Raw genomic sequence first — 13,479 nt, 5'->3', positions numbered from 1 at the left:
TTGCCGCTATTGTGGCTTAATAGTGGGACCTGTGAACTTAGGATGCAGCCCAACATGTAGCCCCTCGCCTGCCCTATCCGTCACTGTGTCATTCCCATCACTTTCCTGAATTGCCCAGATTTTCACACATGAAAACCTTAGCGAGCATCGGCGAAATACAAAAATGTTCTGGTCGCCCATTGACTTCAATGGGGTTCGTTGTTCGAAACGAACCCTCGAGCATCACGGGAAGTTCGTTACGAATAACGAACACCCGAACATTTTGGTGTTCGCTCATCTCTAATCACAAATGAAGACTTTTAAGCAAAATACTTTTTATACTCCAACTTTTTTTTTGTGGCTTCATTTTCAGGGTAACATGGGAGTCGGTTATCAAGGCGAGAAGGGGGAAAAGGTATGTATAATAATAATATAAAATGTTATTGAGAGAGTCTATTGTCAAAGCTTATACAATATTAGTCACAAATTAATGTAAAATGTGGATATAAATCCAATGACTCTACATCTCAAGGGTAACTGGCTATGTAGTTATTCATTATGGAACAGTTATAAGTATCATATCATATGTTTCGGCCTTTGATTACCAACGAATGTTGCAAGAAGTAAATGATGTTGCCAGGTATATACATTCCTGTGGAAAGCATGGTCATTTAATTGATTTGTTCATTGATGTGGAAGAGTCTCCATGATGAGTGTCTGTAAATGGTTGACTCTTGGAAGATTAGACTTGCATTTCAGTTTTTATGATGATTGCAAATGCTTGTACATAGTGATTATCACTATATGCAGTTGGGATCACATATGTGGTAGAATATAGGGGTTATAACCAGAGATGAGCGAGCATGCTCGGATAAAGCCGTTACTCGGGTGAGCATCGCTCTTCTCGAGTAACTGCTTACTGGTCCGAGCAGGCTTGGGGGGACGGCGGGGTGAGCAGGGGGGAGAGAGAGATCTCTCTCACTCTTCCCCCGCCACCCCCCTGAGCCTGCTCGGACCAGTAAGCAGTTAATCGAGAAGAGCGATGCTCGCTCGAGTAACTGATCTATCCGAGCGTGCTCGCTCATCTCTAGTTATAACTGTTGTCCAGTTTATTCTTCTACCCTGTGATCAAAGTATTGTAAGTAAGAAGCAGTATGTGAACCAGTTCACCCATTTAGATTAGCCACATCTAGGAAATTAACCAGTGCAAAGAACAGAAGATGTGCTTCAACTTCAGTATGTCCATATAGAGAAGATAGGTGGGGAAGTTATAAAAGCTGAGTCTGTACTCATGGCCAAGAGTAAGGAACCAGCTGCAGGGGTTTGAAATGTGTAGCTATAGTCTACATTATGTTCTAACTTTTGTTTTTAAACTAATTTGTAAAATACTGCTTTTGTAACTTCACCAATGTTACAACTGACTAGGCCTACACAGAAACCACAAGGACTGGGATCGGTTGGGAGACATGGTACATACCAAGGCAACTGATAAGGAAGGGCAAAGGGTATACCCTTGCTCTTAAAGTGGCCAAACATGCCTAAAAAACTGAGCACCCACCCTGAAAGAGGTGACTCCATGACAGGAACCTAGGGACTTCCTTGTAATGACCCTAGATAGTATTTGGGAGTGAGGGGCAAGCTGCAGAATTGGACTGACTTGGGTAAACCCACCGGCATGCAGGGTATACTTGATAACAGGCAGAAGAGGAACAGATCATACTAGAAGAAAGGTGGACAAATCAACGCAGACCAAAGACGAAACAGTACACTGACCAAACTATAAGGGGCAAAATACCACACAGCAACATAACAAACCAGAAATACAATTATATAACCAGTGCCCCATGACAGGAGGAGCTGGAATAAGAACCCCCTAACAGTCACTGAGAGGCTAGCTGAACTATCATTCGCCTCAGCCAGCATCAAATCACAGCAATTGAAAGCACATCCTGTGGTCAGGCCCTGACACCGTGACGTCATGCCATACCCATGCCTGCGGCTGGAGATCTGTGCCGCCCACACCATGAGAACCAAGGGCTGAACACCGTTTTTTCCTATATATTTAAAGTATTATACCACTTTTCTTGATTCAGCCAATACAATGAGCAAAATCGACTTGGATTGTAGCTGTGTTGTCTTGTTTTCTTGTGCACATTTGGTTTGTGATTCTAGGTCTAGGAACTATTAGGGGTTGATCCAGGGAACAGTCTGATTGCCATTAGGGAGTCGGGAAGGACTTTTTTCCCCAAAAGGGCTAATTGGCTTCTGCTCTTGGTTTTTATTGCCTTCCTCTGGATCAACAAAACAGGAGGATAGACAGGCTGGACTGGATGGACATTGTCTTCATTCAGCCTTACGAACTATGTTACTATGTTACTATGTAGGTCATCCTTGATAAAACTGTGGTGCAGCTTTACATGTTATTTACTACATATTATACATTTAATACATATACTGTACATTATTTACTTTACGCATTATTACATACTAGGATTCTTAATATAACACAATTACACATTTCATCTACTTTTATACAGGGAGACACTGGTCGTCCGGGTGTTCCAGGATCTCCGGCATCAAGTGGAATGGAGTTCTCGACATTTCTGAAAGGCATCCCTGGAGATACAGTGTGTATACGTTTTATGTTTATCTGTTGCATAAATATTCACACAAGAATGGTAGGAGGAGGGATAAAATATGGAATGAACAGGCGGCATTCTACCCATCCAAGCGAATGTTCTCGGTTATACCTTCCATAAGCTCTTTAAACAACTAATTCTAAATATTAATTTGCACTAAGTGTTAAAATTATCCTACGCCTCATCAATAAAATTGCACTTGAATAAGCAGAAACTCCCAATTATCTGGGCTTCATGTGAATGATCCTGGTAGATCATATTTCTTGGATTATATTCTATGTACAGTAGACTTTTCACATGGTCAACTAGGATTCTGCAGCTATAGTGGCATGGACTTACAGCAAAAAACTTCATTCGAATTCCGTTTCTCTCCAAGTCATTCCTTGGAGGTTGAAGAGGCATGCCATGTGTGATGTCAGTTGGATAACTTTTCAATAGTGAATAGAGATGAGGCATACTCGCTAAGGCACATTAATCGAGCGAGTAGTGCCTTAGCCAAGTATCTCCTCGCTCGTCTCTAAAGATTCAGGGGCCGGCGCGGGTGACAGGTGAGTTGCGGCGGGGAGCGGGGGTGGGAGAGGGAGAGAGAGATCTCCCCTCCGTTCCTCCCTGCTCTTCCCCGCCGCTCCCCGCCCCCCGCCGGCCCCCGAATCTTTAGAGACGAGCGGGGAGATACTCGGCTAAGGCACTACTCGCTCGAGTAATGTGCCTTAGCGAGTATACTCGCTCATCTCTAATAGTGAACTAAGCAACACCAATTCCTGTTGAATGGGTCACTGTTTAGTAATTTAGGTTACAGAGTTTGGTATCTGGTACCTATATCGTGACACCGTTTTTTACATGATATTTCAGTTTTATTATTTTTAATAAAATCTATTCTTTGTTTCCTCATAGGGTGATTTTGGTCCTCCTGGACTTCCTGGAATTCCTGGACTACCGGGTCCTCCAGTAAGTTGTCACTTTGTCTTTTGATATTAGGATTTTTATAGCTTTGTGAAATTGCTGAACCCTCACTGATCCCCTCCGAGAACGAGAGTCCCATGTGCCCCTCTCCTGCTCACTGCTAAATAACTGCACCTCCTGCAGTGAGGAGAAGATTGAATGGAGTGCTGGTCGCTCCATTCATCTTTGGTGGAACTGCAGGAAATAGTCAAGCACTTGAATTTGGCTATTTCTATGAGTCCCATTAAAAGGAATGGAGCGACTAGGCTACTACTACGCCATTTAATCTGATGGCACCACAGGTGGGTGCAGTGAGCTCACAGTTAGGAGAAGAAGATGAGTCTCCAATCTTCAGGATCGATGGGGGTCTCAGAGGTGAGACCCTCACTGATCAGACTTTTATCACCTATCTTATGAATAGGTGATAAGTCTATTGCAGTACAACCCCTTTAAGTTAGGCTTTACTCACTTTTTTTTATCTTTTCTATCCTTTTAACATAGTGTAACCCTCCACATTTGTAAACCAAGCATGGTTCTCATCCAGCCCACTATATCATAAATGTATTCCTAGTCACCTTCTTACTTTCCTGGCTAACTCCAGCCTCCGCTAAATTTTCACTAATCCCTGCTGTATCACTCAAGCTGACCCCATTTTTGTATAGCCACCCTCCCACAAATCCTACTTTAAAAGCTGATCCAGTTGTCTAACCATTCTTTCCCCAGCACTGCTGCATCCTCCCCATTAAGGTGCAGTCCATCTGTAATGTAAAGCCTGTGGCCAACAGAAGAGTCGGCCCATGCACTTAAATCTTCCTTCCTACACCACTTCCTAATTTGCTCATTTATCTCCCTAATGTATCTTTTTTTTTCTTTTGTAGGGGTTTAGAGGACAGGGAGAGAAAGGAGAAAAAGGTATTCCCGGGCTTCCTGGACAAAGGGTGAGTTACTTCCAATTTGATGTTTAAACTGTTTTATTGGTATTTAGGTAACATAGTCATACAACGTATGGGGCAAAGAATTATCTCGCTACCCACGAATACAACACCCGTACTGATTGTTCACAGCACATCGGGTATCCATATATGATGAAATATCAGTCAAGTAATTGTGAGCTGTTTAGGACTGAAAACTTACGAGGAAGCCCTTAAGGAACCCCCAGTTGCTCATATAACAGATAATAACACAAATATTGTATCCATAGCAACTGCAATCTTATGTTTGTCAGTATAGCATTAGAAAATATAACGTTACAAACATTTGTTGATATTTAATCTCTTTATAAAGAGAGAAGAAAAAAAAGGGGCGAAAAGAGAAGGGGAGAGTAAGGAAAGATGGAGGCGAGAGGTTTCAGGCAGGGGCGTAACTATAGGAGATGCTGTTGCACCTACGCCCATGAGCCTTAGGGGGCCCATAAGGCCTCTCTTCTCCATATAGAGAGCCCAGTACTGTGACTAAACCATTATAGTTGGGAGACCCATTACAAATTTTGCATTGGGGCCCAGGAGCTTCAAGTTACACCTCTTGTTTCAAGAGAAGGGGTAGTAAAAAAGAGGTGGGGGGATAAAACGTATCCTGTCTGGTCTTACTTCCAATTTTAGTGTGCCAGTTATCAGATAAATACATATAGAATAAGAAATGTTAAGTATAATGTACATTGTATAAATGATTTATCGCTGTCCCACAAAAAATTAAAGACATTTTTATTATGTTTGAATAGCATGAAAAGAACATAAATTAGTGTGCTTAATATAGACCATACAGTGGTGCTTTGTGGTAATGCCTGTACATGTGTGTCCTATAGGAATGCCCATATAGAATTGCTGTAGGGCAAATTGTAAGACCCCTTCACTGTACTGTTTGTCTCATAGTTATGCCATAATGTATCCCATAATTTTGTCATAATGAATTGTACAATTTTATGCAGTTGCGTATGCTTCTAAATGTCTTTTACCCTTTTCCTGCCCAAGATATATCACCTATGTCCTAGTAGCCAAGAGCATAAGACATAGTCCTTGCTTCAAATGGCTATATTTCAAGCTTTATTACGGATAGAGTTTTGATTTTGGTCTTGTTTTAATGCTAAAATTCCTGGAAATACTACAACTGTCAACAGCCTGTTAAGACAGCTGCAATCAGCAGGTTGTGTGCTTTCTCAAAGTATATAGGGTTTAGGTGTGCACTTACTTTTCAGGATGTGTAATTCCTTTATTTCATAGGTTGATACAAAACAAATCCAATTTCCAACTAGATTTTTGGCCTTTCCAGTTCTTGTGGTTTTATGAATATATGTGCAAGCGGACATACACCTAAGTGATCTATATGAACTCTATACATGTTGAACTTTTCTTATTAGGAGATATAGTACAACTAATTTTCTGCTTGGATGATACTTTTAGTCACTATTATGAAGTTTTAAGTATTTTTATGAAAAATTATTGTTTTGGCACAAAGTTGCATGAAGGTGTCTGTGTATATACAGTGGCATTCTACAGTAGAAGGTGTCTATTTTTAGAAAATATATGGGCATCGGGATTTAGCATTAAAAAAAAAAGTGAAAATTGTCCTGTCCACGGAAGATGCAAAATGTCCAAAATGCCTAGCAGCAAAAGTGTTAATCGGTGAAATTAATGCAAACCATGTGTTGCGTCCTCCGGACCTGCAACCACAATAACACAAAACAAAGGGCACAAGTGTGCAAAAGAAACATAACACTATGGGGAATACTCTCCCTATAGTCCCCTAACCCGGGAGGGGGCCCTGCCCACTCGGCGGACCGATCGCTCTGACAAGTGCAAGCCCGCACGGGTGCCTGGGCCACTAACAATTTCTATCAGGGAGCCCTAGCACAAAATAAAGGCGAAACAGAAAACAAAACAAAACAGAAAAGAACTTAGCTAGCCTGGAGAGCTTCCGCCGAGATGTGTTGCTCCGTCGCTGTCCCAACTGCAACTGAAGTGATTGACCAGCACAGGAGATAGTGCTGGCACTGTTTAAGTAGTAGCCAGGCTATTCAGCACCAGGTGCTTACTGACATTACTCCTGCTGCTACCACACCCCTCAGCTCACGGAGAAGCAAGGGCACACCCAAAACCTGGTCTGGCCTGCAAGCAAGTTGCAGGCCTCAGCACGGCTGCAACACCATGTTAGTGCCATGGTGCCAATGTTGTAGGAATGAATCTATAAATCAAGACTGATTATAGATTCTGTTTGAGATTAAAAATTAAACAGATTTGTCTGAAGATCTTCAGCACTGTGGAGACTTAGTAATGCCATGTATGAAACTTGAAATAATTCCCATTGCACATACATAGTACTTTTCATTCAATTCATTCTCAATTCTGTGCAAACAACTACAACTTCTAAAGAGGCATAACAGATTAGAGAGACCAACAGAACATCCATCAGCTAAAAGATAACCACCTTTCCCTCATTCAGTAGTTTCATAAATGTTATTGCTTCTTTTAGGGCTTTCCTGGGCAAGATGGTCTTAATGGATTTCCGGGTACCAAGGTACTTGCACAAATCATTGGTGATATGAATATAACCAGTGGGGAAATGAAACAGTGCTTTTTTATTCTTGGTAGGCGCCACAAAAATGTGTCATTTTTCAGAGAACCGTAAACAGCTGGTGATTAGTGGTGAGCGAACTTCTGAAAACGTCTGATTAGCCGGTTCGCTAAACTTCTGCAAAACTTTCTGTTTGTTCCGAATTAGTTTGAACCGAAATGGAAGTTTACCAAACGCTGAAAACTGGTGCATAACACTGTCTAATAGCCATAGAACCCTGTACAACACTCTCAGAATGGCGCTTAGTATTATACACTAGTGTTCAGGACTAGTGATGGGCAAACAGAACCCTGTTTCAAGTTGAACTTTGCTAAAGACTCAAATTAGGTTTGTGCCGAACTGACCTTTTAGCAAAGTTCAACCTGAAATTGGGTTCTACTGGTTTGGTTTGCTCAACACTACTGGTGGTGTATTGATATGAACAACAGAATATGAGTGGATGTAAAGTTAAGTTTTCCATTGGTGCAGAACAGCACAGGAGTAGGCATTGGGGTAACCAGCTGTCCAGAAATTCCCGGACAGTCCATCAAAGTAGGGGACTTTTTTGCAGCGTTTGTAAAAAAATTCCAAATTCCAAGCATTCGGGAAAAAAAGAATCTGAGCTGAGGAGACCGCTATCATGTGAAGGGTCTTGAAGAATTGAAATAGGACTTTAAAGGGGTTGTGCTAAAGTATAGGGCAGTGGTGGCGAACCTACAGCATGCATGCCAAAGGCGACACGCAGAGCCCTCCCTGCTGGCACGCGCCGCCGTTGGCTGCTCCCCTGTCGGCATTCACTCAATGTCACTGTGCAGCCAGAATCCTCCTCCCCTGACGTCTCCTCTTAGGTTCCGCGAGAGCAGGAGGAGGAGGCATCCGGCAGCACACTGACGTCACAGTGTGCACCTAGGATCATTGCTGAGTAGCAACACCGAGCAGAGGAGGAGTGGAGCTTCCACGGGGAGGAGGGGGTAAGTATGTGCTTCTCAGGGGAAAGGAATAGGGGGGGTCGCTGTGGGATGTCACTACTATACTGGGGGCCACTGTGGGATGTCACTAATATACTGGGGGCCGCTGTGGAATGTCACTAATATACTGGGGGCCGCTGTGGGGGGATCACTATCATACAGGGGGCCACTGTTGAGTGTCACTATTATACTGGGGGCTGCTGTGGGGTGTCGCTATCATACTGCGGGCCGCTGTGGGGTGTCATTATCATATTGGGGGCCGCTATGGGGGGGTGTCACTATTACTGCTGGGGGGGTCACTATTATCGCTGAGGTAACTGGGGGGTTCACTATTATCGCTGGGACCGCTGGGGGGGTCACTATTACCACTAGGGTATGTTTCCATGTGGCGGTAATGGGCAGGGCTGTTTCAAAATAGACATCGTGCAGATTTTGTCTGCTTTTTGGATGCGGAAATGCTGCAGAATTTTCCACAGAAATTTCCGCTGAGGACATTCTGCAGTATTTCTGACATGTTGGCACTTTGCGATAAATAAGTGGGTTTTGGGCTGCAGTTTAGGCACTCGGTCTCTAAAAGGTTCGCCATCACATAGAGAATCATTTTATGATCAGTGGATTTCCAACCACTGGGACCCCCACCAATCCCAAGAATGGAGGTTCAGTTGGTCCCTGAGTGAATGGAGCAGAGGTCACACAGGTGCGCCACTGCTCCATTCACTTCAGTGACAGTGCTGGGGATTCCCGAGTTCTAGCTCCTTGGCAATCTCTGTTCCATTCACTCGAAGACTGACCAAATCCCCTTTCTCGAAATCACTGGGGGTCCCAGCGTCTGAACCCCTGTGGATAGGGATAACTTTATAACTTGGCACAACCCATTTAATATGGATCTTTTAGCCACCAGTTAGCTTGCCAAGATGCTGGAATAAGATAAATATTAGAGATGAGCGAACGTACTCGTTTCGAGTAATTACTCGATCGAGCACCGCGATTTTCGAGTACTTCAGTACTCGGGTGAAAAGATTCGGGGGGCGCCAGGGGGCGAGGGGAAGCGTGGCGGCGCGGGGGGTAGCAGCAGGGAACAGGGGGGAGCCCTCTCTCTCTCCCTCTACCCCCCACTCCCCGCTGCAACCCCCCACTCACCCACGGCGCCCCCCGAATCTTTTCGCCCGAGTACGGAAGTACTCGAAAATCGCGGTACTCGGGCAAAAAAGGGGCGTGGCCGAGTACGCTCGCTCATCTCTAATAAATATAGAGTCCACTAAAATTACTTGAAGAACTGAAAACCGTGTTGTATGGAAACAGTTAAAAAACAAGATGATGGAGAAATGGTTATATGTACGGAATAATGCAACATTCTACTAAAACTGTTATAGTCCTATAAGTGTAATTTTGAAAAGATAATGAAGTAAAATAGAATTATAGACGGGAATTGGTATCGCATGTCTGCCAGTTTTATATGCCAACTAAATTTTCAAGATAACCACAAAACATTCCACATCCTCAATACCATGCTAAACATCTATCTATAAGGTCATCTCATGTATCTAGGATGAAGTACTCATATGCTTGTGTTACCACAGGGTCCGTTTGGTCTTCCTGGTCCTCCTGGACCTGAAGGTTTCAAAGGAGTCAAGGTAATAACATCCTACTATTATTATTTCTCCTCTTCATACTTTCAGGATAGTTTATGGTGCCATGAATCAGGTGACACTTGTCAAGAATTGCGCATAGAGGCGAATTTATTAAAGGGGTTGACATTCCATATGCCAGAACTGCACTGCAGTGAGATGCATGCTTCTGAATAAATTTGGTGCATCTTTGGCTGTCCATGCAGCAGACAATGAAATCTATGACAGCCACAGATGTGGCAAGCACCACCATAGCGGGGGACACCTATGCTAGGGGTGTAATATGCCATCTAAGGATGAGCGAGTATACTCGCTAAGGCACTACTCGTCCGAGTAATGTGCTTTAGACGAGTATCTCCCTGCTCGTCCTTAAAGATTCGGGGGCCGCCGCGGAGCAGGGAGCTGCGGGGGAGAGCGGGGAGGAACAGAGGGGAGATCTCTCTCTCCCTCTCTCCCGCCCGCTCTCCCCTGCTCCCCGCCGTGACTCACCTGTCAGCCGCGGCGGTCCCCGAATCTTTATGGACGAGCAGGGAGATACTCGTCTAAAGCACATTACTCGGACGAGTAGTGCCTTAGCGAGTATACTCGCTCATCCTTAATGCCATCCATTCCGAGTGAATGGCAACAGACATGTTATACAAAGAGCATAGATTTTATGGCGCACCAAAACTCATGGTTGATGTCGCTACATTTCTATAAGCTGATGAATGCTAGTGCTATAATGTATGGCAATTTTTAATGTAAATCTATAGGGCCTTCCCCTTCCACTGAACCCAACACACTTTTTTTGAAAAGTGTCCACAATGGCATAAAATTGAAAAAAGTTGCAAACTTTAGAACAAAAAATGCATGTTCCAAAAAGTGTTCATAAAACTGACGCGAATCATATACCGGTAGTAAAATATATGCCATAGTGTGAATATCTTTATTTAATTATTTGTGCTCATGTTACTTATGAAAGTCAGAGCCATTACCCAGTTGTCTTTGTTTTAGGGTGAACAAGGAGACATTGGTTTTCAAGGAAGTCCAGTATATGTTAATAATGGCGGTGTAGCTATTCCAGGTAATACAGTTCTGTGCGTTTTTCACTGAGGTTCTTACGTCAAAATGGCCTCACCTGATAACAAGGCTAGAAAATTCAGTTTGCAGACACTGAAGCTGCTTCCTGCTCCCTCCCTTATTTTGTAGCTGCTCCCCACAGCTAATTTTGAATACTAGTATACATATATTGGAAGGTGTTACACTTCATGTTCTGATGCTTTGTCAGATGCCTTGAGAGTAATACTGAAGACTATAACACTGTTAGCAACATATTTTGTAGCATTTTTGCATTTACTACAGTTCTCTAGCATCTATGGTCCCAAAGTTAACCCACTACATGATAGCTTTCTAATACCGTGTTTCCCTGAAATATAAGACAGGGTCTTATATTCATTTTTGCTCCAAAATATTTCTTTTTTACATGCATGTATATTTACCTGGGCACCATTTAAAAATCATGCTAGGGCTTATTTTCAGGGTAGGTCTTAGTTTCAGGGAAACGGGCTATTGACTGTTGTTCAAACGGTCACCGACTTTTCAAAGAACTAATGCGTATGTAATAGCTCATGTGATAACTAGCAAAACTGGTATTTACTTTAATCACCTAAAATAATGTTTTTATGTAAAAAAAGACAACAAATCCCTCTAAAGCTCTGGCCACTGGGGGTCTCCTTTTCTTCCAATTTGCTGTCCACTGCCTGTTGTCAAGCAATGCCTGTCTCTAGTAACAGAGATAACAGAACAGGTAATAGAGCAGAGTGATGACTCCTGCTGCCCATAGATGGAAAAGGGGGGAGAAAGTAGAGACACACACAGATGTGCTGCTAGAGCCAAAGGCGAGTTATTTACTATTTGTTCACATCTGCACTCCTCATCACTTCTCTAGCTTTGTCCCTGATTATGCTATTTCTCTGTGTGTGTTACAAACAGTTAGGGAGCAGAATCTACAGCTTTCTCTGTGCACACTGTGTAGAACATAGCATAATAGCCAGACTCTCTCCACCAGGTCAGCGAGAACTGAGAATTACTAATACAGCCTGCAGAGGTGGAAAATAGGAAAAATGCAGAAGATAAACCATATAATGGCCAGAAATAGTGTTATTCCTCATGTTAACACATGGCAACTTGTTCTGAAAAGTGACCTGAAAAGTCAGGTACACTTTAAGGGGAAAAGAATCTTCATTTCGGTTTAATTATCTTCAATGTCTTCCTACATAGACAACTGACTTTCTTATATACTTCATGTTAGGTCTTCCTGGAGATGCAGGTCTTCCTGGATTCGAAGGTATGCCAGGGGATGATGGAGTCAGTGGTCCACCTGGTCCTCCCGGTTCACCTGGGTTTCCAGCATTTGGAAGAGGTTAGAAATGTCTAGACACTGTAGTAGCTATGTTTGTATCCTCTTGTGTCTTATTCTATTTTTTTCTCCTTCAGTCAGTAATTTGCTTTCTTTCATTTGCATATTCTTTCATGTGTTTAAATGCAAACATGTTTGAACCATCCCGCTTATAGTTTGCTTTCCATTAAGAAAACCTCTTATCTCAAAACAGTCATCTCAGAGATCAGTTATCAGTCAAGATCTTGAAACCCTAGGCATTCTCAATGTTGCCAAATGAATGTTGGCTCATGTTATACATGGGCCAAATTCACAAATACAGAAGCTGAAGGAGGATCTGCCCATCATGAAGTCCAAATGTCCTAATGTGCACAGAGTTTGCCTTTGTGAGACTGAAGTGTGTGGTTTGTGTTGTGCATTGGCGTGGTGGTAACTGACATAGCTGAAGGCAGGGTACATATTTTTTTTTAAAAACAAACTTTTCTTAAATGCAGTTAATTTGGCTTTGTATTTCCTTATAGGAGGGTATTTCATACTGGAGCCTTATGTAGTTCTAACCAAACTTTCACACAATATATAGAGTTTTCAGAAGGGCAAAGCACTTGAACCACACTTGCACCAGTACATCTCTGTTATGTACTAAAGCACCGTAGGTGCCAATGTCTGCACATAGTACAGACCGCCTCTCTCATCTATCTGTAATTTTGGAGCTCGTGGACTAACAGGCTGTTCACACTTAGCCCACTGCTGCTGTGACACAGCTCTTAATATCTTATATTGGGTCTATCTTGGGGGCAGTTCTGGGCAATGACACACCATTCGCATCTTCACCCACGTCACTGGGAAAGGCAGAACCTCATTTTAGCAGTCTCGCATGACGCTACAACAAGATGCAGAAATTAGGTCCTTGGACCCCTGTGTGCGCAAGACCCCTGTCGCCATGTCACGACCACCATACGATGAAATGGATGGTCGTGGCTCTGGAAATGGGGCACTCAACGCATGCCTTAATTGTAGAAATCTGTAAAAACCCAATCTAGGGATTTAAAGGGGTTGTCCCGCGCCGAAACGGGTTTTTTTTTTTTTCAACCCCCCCCCCGTTCGGCGCGAGACAACCCCGATGCAGGGAGGTAAAGAAAGCTCACCGGAGCGCTTACCTGAATCCCCGCGCTCCGGTGACTTCTCTACTCACCGCTGAAGATGGCCTCTTCCTCCGTGGACCGCAGCTCTTCTGTGCGGTCCACTGCCGATTCCAGCCTCCTGATTGGCTGGAATCGGCACGTGACGGGGCGGAGCTACACGGAGCTACACGGAGCCCCATAGAAGACTGCAGAAGACCCGGACTGCGCAAGCGCGGCTAATTTGGCCATCGGAGGGCGAAAATTAGTCGGCACCATGGA

General features: G+C 43.5%; 1 protein-coding gene across 4 annotated transcripts in view; it reads left to right on the top strand.

Annotated features, from left to right (window-relative positions):
• COL4A6 (collagen type IV alpha 6 chain) overlaps window positions 1–13,479 on the top strand; it is a 246,693-nt gene that overhangs the window by 181,490 nt on the left and 51,724 nt on the right. For all 4 annotated transcript variants that reach the window (XM_066581712.1, XM_066581713.1, XM_066581714.1 and 1 more), the window contains 8 exons: window positions 353–394; window positions 2,517–2,606; window positions 3,513–3,566; window positions 4,439–4,498; window positions 7,026–7,070; window positions 9,655–9,708; window positions 10,696–10,765; window positions 11,993–12,103. In XM_066581712.1, coding sequence (XP_066437809.1) covers window positions 353–394; window positions 2,517–2,606; window positions 3,513–3,566; window positions 4,439–4,498; window positions 7,026–7,070; window positions 9,655–9,708; window positions 10,696–10,765; window positions 11,993–12,103 — 526 coding nt within the window. The remainder of the gene's footprint in view (window positions 1–352; window positions 395–2,516; window positions 2,607–3,512; window positions 3,567–4,438; window positions 4,499–7,025; window positions 7,071–9,654; window positions 9,709–10,695; window positions 10,766–11,992; window positions 12,104–13,479) is intronic.

Source organism: Eleutherodactylus coqui, chromosome 10 (genome assembly GCF_035609145.1).
Source record: "Eleutherodactylus coqui strain aEleCoq1 chromosome 10, aEleCoq1.hap1, whole genome shotgun sequence".
Lineage (NCBI taxonomy): Eukaryota > Metazoa > Chordata > Amphibia > Anura > Eleutherodactylidae > Eleutherodactylus > Eleutherodactylus coqui.
The sequence above is the reverse complement of the archived record's forward strand: the minus strand, read 5'-3'. Positions and strand labels throughout refer to the sequence as shown.